Here is a 15,401-nt window from a genome sequence, read left to right as displayed (position 1 = left end):
CCGACCCATTAACATCCCTATAAATAGTTGGAATGTTCTATACATGCTCATGAAAAAGAATGAAGATACAACAAGAAAAGTCATTATAGCAAGTTCTCAAACTTAGTTTTTCTTCAAAAGAAGATTCATGATTCAAAAACAAAATATGATGTGGTTAAGGAAGAGGTACTGACAATGGTTGAAGAGGAAAAGACAATAGAAGCCAAGAAAAAAAAACTATCATTATCAAAGAACTCATAAAAAAAAATAAGAAAAAAATAGTTATCTTCAACATGAAAAATGTAACAAATCAAAAGTTCAATGATATGATTTTTCTCATTTCTCTTGGAAATATTGCAATACTTTAAATGATATAGAAGAAAATGTCAATCTTATTAATGAACAAGAGTTAATTTTGTGGAAACATTCAATAAAGAAGATAATAATGACAAAAGTTTATGTCATTTAAACAATATTGGCAACAATCACATGTATAAATACAAAGAAAATTTTGTTGAAGTTAATGAGAAAATGAATAGATGTGTCTTTTAAAGACACATCAAAGTTGAAATCCATAAATTAATTAGTGATGCTTCCTATGTGTCTAAATTAAAAATATTTCAAACTTGGACCAACATTTTGAAAAAGGATATGAAATTATTATGAAAGATAAATATGTTTGACTTATGTTGTGTTTGGTAAGTAAAAAATATAAGAGAAGAGAATAAAAGTGTATGCAAGTGAATAAATTGATATTATTTGATAAAGAGAAATTTAGTGGAAGTGTGGAAAATTAAATATGGGAACCATAATATTATTTGAAAATGGGCAATTGTACTCTAATTATTTTTATACACTTTTATTCGACATGATAGATTATTATCTTTCCCATTCCCAAATAATAATAAAATAAACAACAATAATAAATAAAAATATCTTCTAATAATGAATATAATTTTTTATAATAAATAGTTTTCAAAATTAACTTCCATTCTATTTTTATTTTACCGACTAACATTTATTTTCACTTTATTTGTTTAACTATTTTTACATCTTTTCTTTTCTTTTATTATCTTCTTTTCTCTTTCCTAAACATTGTGTTTACAAATTAAATTAAAAAAATAATATTTTGGACTTGACTTATTTCAATTTCTTGCAAATGATATTATAGATATAATATAATAAGTATTTATTTTTTTAATATTATGTCACAAAATTATTATATGATAATTTTTTTTCGATAATTAAAGTATTGATACAAAGTATCTATTGTCAAAAGCATTGACTAATTTTCATTGAAGATTGCGAGTGTATACAAAGTAAATATCCATTGTCAACATAGTCTATTCCATATGTAAAATTAGGATTCAAACTTAGACATCTTAATTAAAGGACATAAGTCATTATTATTTGTGTCAATTTAAAATATTGATTACATGATAATAATTTTAAATCATTATAAATAATTATTTTTTTAATAGAGACAATATTATATATCAACATTAGTCACTAATTACCTCAAATGTCATACACATTAATTATAATAAAGTTAATAAATATATTAAACTCATTAATGTCTAAATTTTATATAATCAACTTTTCTATTTAAAATAAAAATAAAAGTAAAAATAATTTTAAATTTTAAAAAAATACACTTAAACATATGAAACTAATAAATATATAATTATTTTTATTATATTTATTAACTATTATTAACTAATAAATATTTAATATTTTGTAACCTTGGAACTGCGCATCTTGATAAACCTCCTCACAATCAAGTAGCAATCAGGGCTAGAAACATAAAATTGAGATCTGGTTGTTTTTACAAGGAAAAAAAATGTCCTATGTTAAATGGAGCCAGGGGAAATTTTTACATGGCCACATCAAACTTCCTATAAAATAATTTGATTCGGCTATCAACCTTCATACTCGATGTTTCCAACCAAAAGATTTCCTAATTGTGCGGCGTGGGGCAAAGTTGAGCCCAAACATCTCCTTAAAAGCCTGATCTGGCTCGACTGAACCAACCAGCTTTGCAACAATATTGGCACTCTCTCTAATGTGTACCATGTCTTGTGTTTCTGACCATAAGAGGTGGGCAAGTTGCAACCTTCTATGCTTTGAACTCAAACGAATCCCCCATTTAATATACAGGTTCTCTCTTTCAGATTTTGTCAGCTTCCTCTCCATTTCCCTGCTCAACATTTGTCTCTCGCTTCTAAGATACTTCATGCTGTTTGCAAAAGAAACGCATTGTTGGTTTTGTTATTGCACAAAATGTGAAATAAAATTCATGAAAATCTTTTGACTAAAGCTGAACACTTCAAATCTTTACCTTGATTCAGGGGTAAGGGTACGTCCGTCTTCCACTGTCTGATTCCCCTGAGCAAAGGTTTGCTTGAGATAGGACAACCTTCTTAGCTCTACTTCCATATAGATAGAATCTGTCGGGTCTCCTTTGAATAGAAGGAAAAAGTAAGTCCTGTGAACCAATGAAACATTACAAGCATGCCAGAGTTCAATTATCTCTTTCTGCAGCTGCTTAAATTTTGAAGACCATTCCAACTGTTTTTCTTCCTCCGATTGCAATGGGTCCACACCAACATCTTTGGACTTCTTTTCATTAACATCGGACTCCATTACTGCCTCTGGAACCTGCCATGCAAAACAACTCAAAGAATCACTGGCTGAATTTTCATTATAAGGGTTTTGTTAATAATATATATTTAGAACTTACATCACTTGCATGGTTAAGAAAAATACAAAAAATGAATCAGTATAGCAGTTTAGAATAGGAACACTCTGAGTTGGATCAAATAACTGACACTTGGCCGCTGCACTTGCGAATAAGACCAAAGGAAGACACAGAAACAAATAAAGCAAGGAATATGAACAACGGAAGCATACCTCAGGGTTCGCTTGTGGACTTGAACTTTCAAGATCATTCTTTTCCTTTCCTCCATGTGCTAATGAATTATTGTTACAACTTTCATTGTCAGTGGACGATTTCTTATTTTGTACATCAGCAGCAGAACTTCCCAGAGAATTCTCATAACCAGCCCATTCTAACCTCTCATTATTGCCATTATAATTGAGTGTACAACAGCTCTTCCTTTGACGGCCATCGGGTCTTCCGGTGAAGTCATTTTCCATTCCTGTTAGGAGTGTGTTCTGAGTCATTTCTTCCTGGTCAAACCAATCTGAAGATGAGTCTCTCATAAGACTTGCTCTACAACTTCTGCTTCGGGTTAATTTCAAGGTTCTAGAACTAGGTGCACTGTTTTGTGCCAGCCATGGAGATATTTTCTCTGTAGAGGGAAGAATAAGACGTTCTTGCAAGCGGATTATTTCTTTGTTGTCCTTTAACACAGGTGAACACAAATCTAGATTTTCTTTGTCTCTATTATCAACTTCGATTAATCCAGATACGACTGTATTTGCCCGCGGAGATGATGCAGTAGAGTCTATGTATAAACTTGTACTTAAATCTTCTGGATTTGAGTTTGTATGTGTGTTTGCATTTACGTCCTCGGACTCAATGCACCTAACTTCCCTACAACGGTCCCCTAAATTATCTTCATGTTGTTCTTCAACCCTTTTCTGATCCAAATCATTATGTGCAGCATCAAGACTTACAAATGGAGGCCCAGGGGAAGCAATCCTGACGGGAAGATTCTTTTCCAAATCAGGGAGTTGGAAATAGTTCTCATCAGAACTAAAACTATGTCCGTCTGAATACTGAGATGCATCAAAAGATCTGACACTCTCTATACAGTCAAAACTTGTCAAATATGATCTTTCGGCTGTTCGATTATCAAAGTCAAATGAATTTCGGACACGTAATTTGGGATATTGACGACCTCCCAGACTTTCCTGGAGATCGGGTTTGAACATAAATTAGATGAAAAAGGAGTGTCAAATACTACTACTTTTAATGCTTTAGAGTAGGCAAATACAGTAGACTTACCAATTCCATTGAGGACATATCGTCTCCAACCACTTGAATCATGTCCTTTATTTGAGACTGAGCAAGGTCCCGCTGCATCGTCAGATCCATTATCTCTTTCTTTAACTGCAAGCAGAGGGACAATAACAGGATTGATATTTACAGCTTAAAAAATAAACACATGCTCAAACGTAAGGAAATTACGGTGACCTCATTCCTCATACATTCTAAAACTCATGTAGAAAACATTTGAAGGTATCTCCCAAAAATGATTTTTTTTATTATACAAAAAACAACTGAAATTGGTTATTTGAATACTTCCCGCCACGGAAAGGCCTTAAGATGAGAACCCCTTGCCAAAGCTCACCATTGTTCTCAGTAATTCAATATAAACAAAAAGTTAATAAATACACAAGTTAGATAACCGAAGAGATTCTACGATTGAAAGGCCAGGAATAAAATGTGAACTGCAGAACATTACACGAGCAATCTATTTTTTAAGGAAATGCACATACATTTGGGGCTAAAATATTTCATTAATTTATTAATATGCAATTTTAGAAATTTTCCTTGACTTCAGAGATATAGAACAAATTCTTTAAAGCATGATAAACGTAATGGATATTTGTTGTGAAAATTTCGATCCTTACCATCTCAATTTGGAGGTCTTTTTCCCTCAGCAATGCTGCAGAATCAGATTTAAGATGGGTTGGCGCTGAATTTTTCAACTCACCTTCCAGTCTAGCCAACTCTTTTTGCAGTTGTTTGACCAACAACTTATCAGACATCACTACATTGACTTTTGCATTAGTTGTCACTTCTTTAGCACAACTTGCAAATAAAAGGGTGTTTCTGGTTTGCTCAACATGGCTCCTTGCAGGGCTCATGGTGCAGATGATTGCAGTTTTAGCATTGCCTGCTAATGAGGACTGCAATATGCGGGTTAGCTTTGAATCTCTGAAAGGAATATGTCCATTTCTCCCCTTGCTGTCATCAAATTAATTATTTTTAGATAAAAGCAAAAGAAATATTTCCCAAAATCGAGTATAAAAGATTCTTAAATATATACCAGACATTGTTACATAGACGCATTCAGTAAGTTTATGAAAAATTTAGTCTGAAAGAGTTTCACATATTCATAATTCTCAAATGTTCGGCACTGAGGTTTATACGCATATGTCTCCATATTGGTTGTGGTAACATAATAATAAGAATGTAAATTCACGACACGATTAAGGAGCTACCTAGAGCTTGGGGTATTACATGGGAAATATTTGTGGTTCTTTCGTTACTTGTCAATATTTGCTACCTATGATCTATTTGTACCAAAAGAAGAGGATATACATGAAACAGAAACAGAAACAGAAAGCTGACCAGTTAATCAATATGAACATGCATAAAAGTGAGCAGTGAAATGAAAGAAAGACGATAGGGAGAGAGAGACCACAGAGGACATTTATCCACGTTTCCTATTTTGTATTAACACAGTAACGTTGCAGGTGCTACCGTTAGAAAGATCAGCAAATCAAAATCACCTTTTATTTAAGAGGGATTGAGGAATCACCATATACCATTAAAAGGAGAGAAAAAAACCTAATGTAGCCAAAGAAGCCATATGTTTATAAAAGTGAACATTCAATTTTTCTAAATCCAACATGTATCTCGTGCTATTTCAACATTACCCAAAGCTCAATTGTATGTGGGTTGAAATTCTGGGTAAGACAGAATATGGAGATGGCGTTCATTTAAGTATCAAAAACAAAATTATTGAAATGCAACCTTTATAAGCTAACCTTAGTTTGCGGATGACAGTTCCTAGAGTCAGTAAACTACGATTTATGTGGCAACCCTCTTTCAACCTCGTACCAGCTGAATTAGTTTGGGATGCGCGCTCACTCCCAGCAAGATCAACAAAATTCTGAGGGGAAAAAAATCATTTTGATTTCGGTTAATGTTCTTTAACGCGATAAACTAATTCTTGTATATTTTCTGTAGTCATAGAGAATCTGTCGTACCACAGAAGCGGCGAGGGAGCTCATTTTGTCATTTCCCAGAAATTCACGTGCAGAACTTTCAATTGTCTGAAGAACCACATTATATAGGAAATGTTAGCACTTAGCAACGACGTGCTATAAAATTCTCGTTCCTTAAACAGAAATAGGAATATACGTACCAGCCTGAGAATCTGATGAGATCTGGAGCTCACTTCATTCAGAGCCGTCTCCCCTATCTGCCTTTGAGCTGAAAAATTCAATCATTTTTGGGATAACTATGCATTCAGCTCTAGCTGGACATAAGATTTATAATGAGGAAAAGAAGAAAAGAAAAATAGATAAATAAAGTCAATCTGTATAACTCAGTTGAAGCAAGGTCATCTAAATTATCCTTACTTCCTTAATCCTTACCTTCACAGAATGAAATAAGTTCTTGAAAATGGTTCCAGTCCCTTAAAGTTTCCTCTGTGAGCCTCTCAACGACTGTCCCTTTCTGTTTAAATTGCTAACTGTTAGTAAAATGTAGAAGCACCAACTTTTTGGAATAGATAATAAAGACATTTACCTCTGGATCATCAAGAAGTCTGAGAGGTGTACTGTCAACGCTAAGGAGGTCCCTGACAGATTCATTATAGATTTCCAATGCTGAAAACTTCAAAACAAATTCCCTTTCCTTGTGCTGTGGAAAATCAAAATATAATCAATTTAAGGTTTTGGAATTACAAGGCAATGCAGTGATGTATTGATGTGTTCAGATTTCATTTACCCTTTCTATGTAGTTGAAAACATCTGCTACTGCGTACTCTGTTACACCACTCATGGTGTATGTTTTTCCGCTGCTTGTTTGTCCATATGCAAAAATGCTTGCTGATCAAATAGGTAATCAAAGACCAAATAGGCCCGGCCGAAGTTGTTAATATGAAATTCCATGGACATTCATGCATATGAAGGAGGAAAGATAAATAAAGGGAAAAAAACTCACAGTTGATGCCACTGAGACCTGAAAGAGCAACTTCCTTAGCTGCTTCTTCATACACCTGCCTTGTGGGGCAGTCACTCCTGAATAATCGATCTACAGCAAAAAGAAATCAAGGTGGATCAACGGAGGGAAGCAATTTCAGCCTTTAACCCATGTTGATCTAATGAAATAAAAGCCAAAAGTACGGGTCTTGGTAGAATGGTTTTAATGACAAAAGCAATGAACCACCTGTTTCCATATATAGAAAGGACCAGATTTATGACAAATAAATAATTTTCTCCAAAGCAGAATGGTGACAACTGACAAAATCTTGTTAACAAAACTATATAATATACTAGAGACTAAACAAAGGTCCCAAAGTGATTGAACCCCAAAACTTTCCTTGGGTGATCAACATCAATTATGGTGAATGTCATTGCCCACTCTGTTCTCCAAGTTAATTCATTCAGTCTTATAAATGAAAAACCATTCAAACACACCAAATTATTCGCAATCCAGGCGGCATTGTAGGGAATCAAATTAAATCAAGTCCATGTTTCCAGTAATTTATTTTTCACTCAAAAAAATGATTTCAGCATAAAGCAGCAAAGCACTCACCATTTCCATTAAAAGCTTTCATGCATGAACCCAACATTAACAAATCTATAAATGGAATTGTAAGATTAGCGTCTTCGTACCAAATGTATAGGTTGTTGGATACAGGGACCTTTCTGTGGCTGAAAGGTTGCTCCTGTACATGATGGTTGTGTCATTGATGCATTCCCATTCAGACAGATCATTTCTTACGAGCTCCTTTTCGTTCAGAGGTCTCACACGAACAGAAACCAGAATCCTCTCATCACTGCCAGTTGGGCCTTGCATTGCCTCCTCCTCTGTAAAGGAACCCATTTTCTCAGCTTTTTCTCTAAATCTTCATTTCCATCAATGACAACGAGACCATGTCCCGAATTCAAAGCACCCCAAAAGGCCACTTCAACATTCAGTTATTTTATTACTTTTCAATTGTTTTATGAAACTTGTATTGTACTGTTGTTCGGATGGTATGGAACACAATGGCCACCGAAGCTTTCAACCCCCAATCATTATCTGCGGCACAAACTAATCAAAGGTCACGGCTCCATAAACAAGCAAAGAAAATAAAAAGAATGATATTGTTCTAGCAATTTTAAATTCAAAGATGTCAGAGAGGGAGAAAAATAATAATCGACAAACATGACAAGCTCCTATAGTTTTGACACCAAAATGCGGTGCTTTGTATTCTAATGGAAAACTTGGATTTTTCTGTGTTCCCCGATACACAGAACAGACTGTCAAATTCTCCCTCACATGGAACATTGAAAGTTTAGAATCTGCTTAAGAGAATTACCAGCGGTGACAAAGACTGGGGAGTCAAATTTTCAAGGAAAATTCTTCACCAACTTGATGTGATGAGAAAATTAGAAATGAAATTCTGAAATGGATTCCCAGAAGAAAAGAAAATTTTGAACGGACATAATTATCTTACTAAAAGTCCTAGCTGTTTCTTTTCTGTACAATTAGCTTATGCTCTAAATTTAGCACGTGAAAGTTAATCCAAACAAATCCAATTACACAAATAGGATAAATTAAAAACATAATATTATATATATATATATATATATATATATATATAAAACCAAAATCGCAAAGTGCCTTGTTGCTAAAGCAAGGTCAGGGGTAGGGGTTCGAATCCTGCCTTGTGTATGCAGCCGCGTTAAATCTTGGGGCCAGCTATCCCACCCTTTGAGGTGCCTCCAACGTAGCGAGGAGATTAGTCACTGCTGTCGGCGGTGGATACTCCAGGAACGAACCTAAAAAAAAACCATTAATGTGTCGCAAATTTGCCGTGCTTAAGAAGAAATCGTTAAAATTGGACCCCAAGGTCCTGAACCAAAATCTGAGCTCCAATTAATAAATATTAAAATATTATTATCGATCAAACACAGGGAAATTCACATTTTAAGCATAAACAAAACTATCATATGCAATAAAAAAAAACTATATCATGTTAAAAAAAAAAAAATTAGTCCTCATAAATCACAATGATGACGATGATAAATTTAATAAGCCTTTGAATAAAGAAAAACCGAGAGAATTTTGGCCTTGGTTCCGTGGACTAGTGTGAAAAAAAATACAATGCGAAAGTTCAAAATCAGCATCTGGAAAAACAAAAAGCACCGAAAAAGCAGAACAAAGTTGCATTTGCATGAAAATTAAAAGAAAGAAATAAAAAAACAAAAAATAGAAGGCGAATGTTGAAGCAATTCTTGACCTGTTCAATTCGAGCAGAAGGCAATGGAAGGAATCGAAATAGAAAAAAAAATGTTGAACTGCGTAGTTAAAGAGGAAAAAGGGAAAAGAGTGAGAGCATGAAAATCGTGAGTGTGTGTTTGTGGGAACGTCCTTTTGAAATGGAGTCTCGCTCTTAAATTGTTAGTTGCGCCTCACTCTACATTTTCATTTTTCACGTTCTTTTTTTTCTTTTCAAACATATTCAACGACCGCGCTAAATAAATGTTCCTCTACTGCCAGATCTACAACTCATGCGTGTAGGTATAATTTCAAAATTCTTGTATGATCCCACATGTAGTAAAGAGGATTCACTTACCTAATCCAAGAGGACAATTTAAGACAATTTTCTTAGTCTTTACTCTTTTTTTTTCTTTCTTGTTAATTTATAAGAGTCAAATATGGTATCATACTCTAAAGAAATTAAGTTTGACTAGATATACCATCATGTCTTGTATAATTTCAATTTTTTTAAGTGATCTTTTCTCTCACTTTTACACCGGTTATCTCTATTTTGACTCACTACATGTATATTTTGACATATTTAAAAAATAATAATTTATTTACAAAATTATTTTGAATTTATTAAATTTAAATTTATTATTGTATTAATTACATGTTTTGAAGTCTAATTAATATTGATTTTAAGGAAATAAAACAATTTGACTGTTATTGTCTTAATTGATTTTAAATGATCAAACCTTTTAAAATTAATTATTTTTATTTTTTTTTTATTGATTATAGTCATAATTGTTATTTGAAGCTCCTATCTAAAAATACCTACAACTATAATAGGAGTAAGAGGCAATGACCATCATCCTCTTCTATCTATAAAAATTTGTCAGTTTTACATTAATTTAATACTTGAGGGATTCTATTATATCTTAAAGACTTGCTAGTAAAAATTGTGAAATGTTATTTCCTAGAAAACTTAGGTGAGACAATACATTATATGTCTCAGGATATATCAAGTTGTGTTCTCATTGGTCAACACTCAAAGAGAACATTATTTATATAATTTTTTCCCTCTTTTTTATTTAAATAAAATACGTTAAAAAAATTATAAAAAAAAAAAAAAACGAATTACTTCATGCTTCTTTCCCACTAGTATCTATAGAGGGAATACATGATTTTAATGTACATGTTTCTTTTCCTATATTACTCTATTATTCCAAACCACTTACACCGTTAAGTTATAAATTACCTATTGTATTTAACTTTCATTATTTTATCTTTTATTTTATTTCAGTAAAGATACAATGTATTTCTTTTGCACTAGCGAAAAATTTTACACTAATATAGCTGGATGCCTCGTACAAACAAATAAATTTGTTGATTTAAAAATTGATCTTCATTTTTTTTATTTGAAAGTAATGTAATTATTAAAAAATGACTCAAAAGGGAAAAAATTCTGTATAGAATAATAAACGGAGTACAAATCCTCTAAAGTAAAATATAAATTATTTAGAAAAGTAATTAAATAATTAGAGCCATATAACACTTATATTGTTTTCATTTTTGGCCTAGTCATAAAAAATTAAAGTAGTATATATAGAATTTTAGGTAATTAAAAAATATTATTTCCATTTCATTTAGGATAATATCATTTCATTCTACTTTAGAAGATCTACACTTGTTATTTAAAATATTAAGGTCTAGTGTTTAATTTTTAAAATATAACAATATTTAATTTATTGCAAATTAACTATACTTAAATATTAAAAATAAATAAATAAAGGAAAAAAAACTATTTGAATTAAAAATGCAAGGCATGTGTATTATTATTTTATGTATATACATGTTACATATTTTAAAAAAAAACAAATAAGAAAATATATAAAATTATAATTTATAATAAAAAAACAACTTTGTAGTACAATATTAAATATAGAGAGATAAGGGAGGGATACTCATTTTTTACATTAAATTTTAATGATATAATTATAAAATTTAAAAATTATTAATTAATAGATCAATTTTTTATATATTCAAATTAACATATAATATATTTTTATGAATATATTTTAATTTGAATTAATGAAAACAAAGTAATTTCAAATTTTATCTAAGTACACACAATTCAGGTTTTTTAAAATTATAAAAGTAAAAAAATTAAAAAAATTATAATAGCTTAAAAATTATTATTTATAAAACAATTTAATTTAAAATTTAAAATATAATATTTAATTATTAGATAAATAATTATAAAAAAATTTGATCAAAAATAAAAGTTTATACAACACGTGTTATAAAATAAAAAATTATGATTATATATAGTTATAAGAAAGAGAGATCGAATATTAAAAAAAATATTTTATTTTAAAATATAAATTAATTTAAATTATAAAATAGAATGAATTTTAAGCTATTTTTTTAATTTGAGTTATATTTTACTTAAATAAAATACTAACGATGAGTGTTTATATAAAAAAAATGATTAAGTGTGGCTAATTATATAACGCAAGTCATATATGAATTATGAAATAATTATCTTATTACTTTATCAAATGTTTTACCATTTTATTTTAATAAATCTATGCTCTAAAATATCATTCGCTTTTTTAAAAAAAAAATTAAAATGTATCCCGAATAAAAGCAGATAAGATACAGAGAATCACCGAGAAATGAAAAGAAAAGAAAAAGGAGGCCTTCAATTATGTAGGAAAGACCATAAATGGGTGAAACACATGCACGTGGTTCCTTTTTTCTTTTCAGTTTTTACACCTTGCAGTCGTTGAGGTGCCGTAAAGGATAACCAGCTATCCCATCCTTTAATCCCAAACGTGTGATTCAGCGGTAAAGGTTGATCCACGCTTAAGCAAGGTCAGGAGTTTGAATCCTGCCTTGCGTATGCAGCCGCGTTAAATTTTGGGGCCAGCTATCTCACCCTTTGAGGTGCTTCCAACCATCGGGAACAGATACTCCAGGGACGAACAAAAAAAAAGTTATCTGATCTTTTGAGGTGTCTCTAACGTAGCGAAGAGATTAGTCACTACTATCGGCCCTAGATACTTCAGGGGAAAAAAAAAATAATAACCAGTTGACCACGGCACCGAGACTGCCACTTATATAATTTCAACTTCAAGATGGATGGCTAGATTACATTAGAGGATTTTGTTTTTCTCAAAGTCTAGATTAATAACTAAGTAATGGAGTATTCTGTGTTGTAATTAATTACATTAGATGGTTCATTTTTTCAAGAAAATCAAACACTTTGGTAGTTGATAAGACACGTCTTGTAATAAGTCACATGATCCTTTTAGTCATAAGTAAGATTTATTCCTTTTAAAATGCACCTTTTTTTTTTTTTCTGTTTTTACTTTTGAAAACTCTTTCTCTTTAAGTTGTTTAAGTCTTATTATTGTTCTAAAAACGCTTTGGTCACTTGGACTTGCTACACATGAGCTCTATGACACAACATTAAAATCTCAAGATATTACATTTTGAACTTAATATTTGGCATTGTGTGAAGCCAAAATTATGTAGATTATACTTCTTACTTCAAATACTTGAAATTCTCTTCTTTTAAATGCAATAACATTAACTAAATAGATGAAGATTCTCATGCAAACTCAAGCACAATTGAGGGATGTTTCATCGCCTGCTTATGAGTAATGTAGGGATACTAGGCAAAAGAAAAAATATTCTCAAATAGGAAATTTTTTTGCTAAAACAGTAAAGCAAGTTAACTATGTTAGCAATTCCAACAAAGGCTAAAATGACATGTATGCTACCACTTACAATCCAAGGTGGATAAATCACCATGGTTTTTCATGGGGAGGACAACAAAGGGGTCAAGGTCAACAACAGGATATCTATAGGTCATCCCATTTTCAAAATCAAGGAGTTAGACAAGAAGAGAAAAGGTAAAACTTTCATGATGTTATCATATAATTCATGAACAAAACAAATGATAGATTCAAGTCACTAGAATCAACCATCTCAAACCAAACAAATCTTCTATCTTAGATAGCTTTAGGCACTCTATCCACTCAAACAAAGCCACCCAAGGGGATAGGTTAAAGTCATCACTTTGAGAAACGGGAAGAAGTTGGTTCAACCTACTAACCAATATATGTGTCTAAGGGAGATGAGATCCTATTAAGAAAGGTCCTTTTAAAAAATAAGTTAAAGGTAAAACACTGATTGACACAAATGTATTACATGTCCCTTTTCCATAAAGAGTGGAGGACGAGCTAAAAGAGAAGCAATATGTTAAATACGTGGAATTGTTAAAAAAAATTGCATATTAATATCCCTTTTATTGAGGGCATCTCTCAAATGTTTAAGTACGCCATGTTTTTAAAAGAGATCGTTTCAAATAAAAAGAAATTGACAAAATTTGATGTATTTGGCCTCAATGAAAACTTGTCTATTGTAATCTTGAACAACTTGCCTCCCAAACTTAAGGATCCTACGAGTTTTACAATTCCATGTACAATTGATAACTCTTATTTTAAAAATATTTTATGTGATTTGAGGGCAAGCATCAATTTAATACCCTTGTCAATCTTTAAAAGGTTGGGGATGTTTGAACTCCAAATTATTTAATATTTTTTTTAACTTGTTAGTGACCCACTGGTTTGGCGATCTAAGCAGGGCATGAGATGACAGGCAAGCAAGTTAGACCACCTAATTTACCCTGTCATTTTTTGGCAAGTTGGTAGGATGACTCATTGAGTTCAACTCATTTTACCATCCTAAAAATTGAATGTTGTGAACTCTAATTGAATTCCTTTTAATTGATTATTCACTACAAAAAACTTGACTTCTAGAGATGGACAAAAACTGTCACTAAAAGTTAAAAAAGTGTTGGTATAACTGATTTATACATTGACCTACAGACATTTTATCTGTCCATTATGAGAGTCCTATAACAACAACTATTGTTTGTCTCTATAGAATTTTTAACTGTCACTATAGCCTTAATTTTGATTTATTGTATTTGGTTCATTGCCTGTAGGTAAAAGTTGTTGATATGTACTTACAATTCCTAGCTGTAGGTAATTTGTTTATTATTTTAAAAGATTATTTTATACCTACAATCTCTATTTATCATTTACTATTATTTAACTAATTTAATTATTTTTAATATTACTTATAATTTTTCAATATTAATTATTAATAAATTTGATTTTTAACAAAATTTAATATAATTAAATTTATAGATATATTATTAGAAACAATTGTAAAATGTACTATATCAAACTTTGCATGGACAAAAATATATAAACACTTAACCATGACTTTATTTGCAATATTCAATTATGTGTAATTCTATTTATATATTCATGGATGTAGCTTTATAATTCTTCAAACATTCAGATATATTGGATAGCGATAATGAGCTCATAGTTTGCTCTAAAAGAAATATTATCTCTATACTAAAATCTTCTCTTTTATTTTATTGAATTCAAAACCACATAGAATACTTTCTTGGCTTGAGATGCAAAAATAAATGGGTCATCACAAATATCATTTCCAGTATGTTGCAAATAATTGAAATTTACTAATGACATGCCTAAATTGCCAATTTTGCAACCCCTATTTATGTCAACCCAATCGCACCTAAAAAGTACAACCTTATATCTTCCCGAGTAATCCAATTGAATTATATCTGTCAATGCACCATAGTAGTTTATTTCCCCTTCCTTAGGTTGCTTATCTCTTGTGCTAGCATAACTTCTTGCCTTAACAGTAACAACAATGCTACTGTTTTGAGTCTTTAAGCATCTTTCACGTTTCTTTGTATGAAATCTAACTCCATTAACAATATAACCACTATATTTCCTCACAATTTCTAGTGGACCACGTGCTAGCCACTTGATATCATCTATGACAATAACACTACCTTGCTCCTCCAAACGTGCAACCTACCACAATTTTAATAACATTTAATCACAAATTTCAAATGATTCTAAAATTCAATATTATTAATGGATGTTTCTAAACACTTACTCGTTCACGAAACCAATCTGAAAATGTTTGACTATGAATTTTGTCAATTTCATACGGAGATAGTCGACGATTTCGTCTCTTAATAAGATTAATGTGTTCTCTATGTACATGAATTCAATCAATATAAATTTCAATAAACAGCATTAAGCTCTAGAAGCAAAAAGTAAAGCTAAATTCAATCAATTGGTACTAAAATACATAACTTATTGTATTATGACAATAACTTCTTATATTC

The 15,401-nt window shown here is 31.2% G+C and overlaps 1 protein-coding gene across 1 annotated transcript; it reads right to left on the bottom strand.

The window, feature by feature from the left end:
• Positions 1-1,741: 1,741 nt before the first annotated feature.
• Positions 1,742-8,419, bottom strand: LOC109819338 (kinesin-like protein KIN-7G). Its single transcript, XM_029269057.2, has 14 exons — positions 8,268-8,419; positions 7,579-7,987; positions 6,905-6,994; positions 6,689-6,789; positions 6,488-6,601; positions 6,334-6,415; positions 6,102-6,169; positions 5,944-6,009; positions 5,722-5,846; positions 4,579-4,915; positions 3,950-4,054; positions 2,890-3,855; positions 2,318-2,637; positions 1,742-2,215 (listed from the first exon to the last, which is right to left on the bottom strand). The coding sequence occupies exons 2-14, from the start codon at positions 7,787-7,789 to the stop codon at positions 1,906-1,908; spliced, it is 2,895 nt and encodes a 964-aa protein (XP_029124890.1). The 5' UTR covers positions 7,790-7,987; positions 8,268-8,419; the 3' UTR covers positions 1,742-1,905.
• Positions 8,420-15,401: the final 6,982 nt, after the last annotated feature.

The sequence above is a fragment of the Cajanus cajan genome, chromosome 5, assembly GCF_000230855.2.
Source record: "Cajanus cajan strain Asha chromosome 5, NIPB_CcT2T_4, whole genome shotgun sequence".
Lineage (NCBI taxonomy): Eukaryota > Viridiplantae > Streptophyta > Magnoliopsida > Fabales > Fabaceae > Cajanus > Cajanus cajan.
Note: the sequence above shows the minus strand (reverse complement) of the source record. Positions and strands in the feature narration are given on the sequence as shown.

Coding starts and splice junctions, on each gene's coding strand:
- LOC109819338 (XM_029269057.2), bottom strand. CDS start 7,789: ATGGGTTCCTTTACAGAGGAGGAGGCAATGCAAGGCCCAACTGGCAGT. Junction 6,010..6,101: donor CTCATCAGATTCTCAGGCTG/GTACGTATATTC, acceptor GTGGTTCTTCAG/ACAATTGAAAGTTCTGCACG. Junction 5,847..5,943: donor GCTCCCTCGCCGCTTCTGTG/GTACGACAGATT, acceptor TTTTCCCCTCAG/AATTTTGTTGATCTTGCTGG.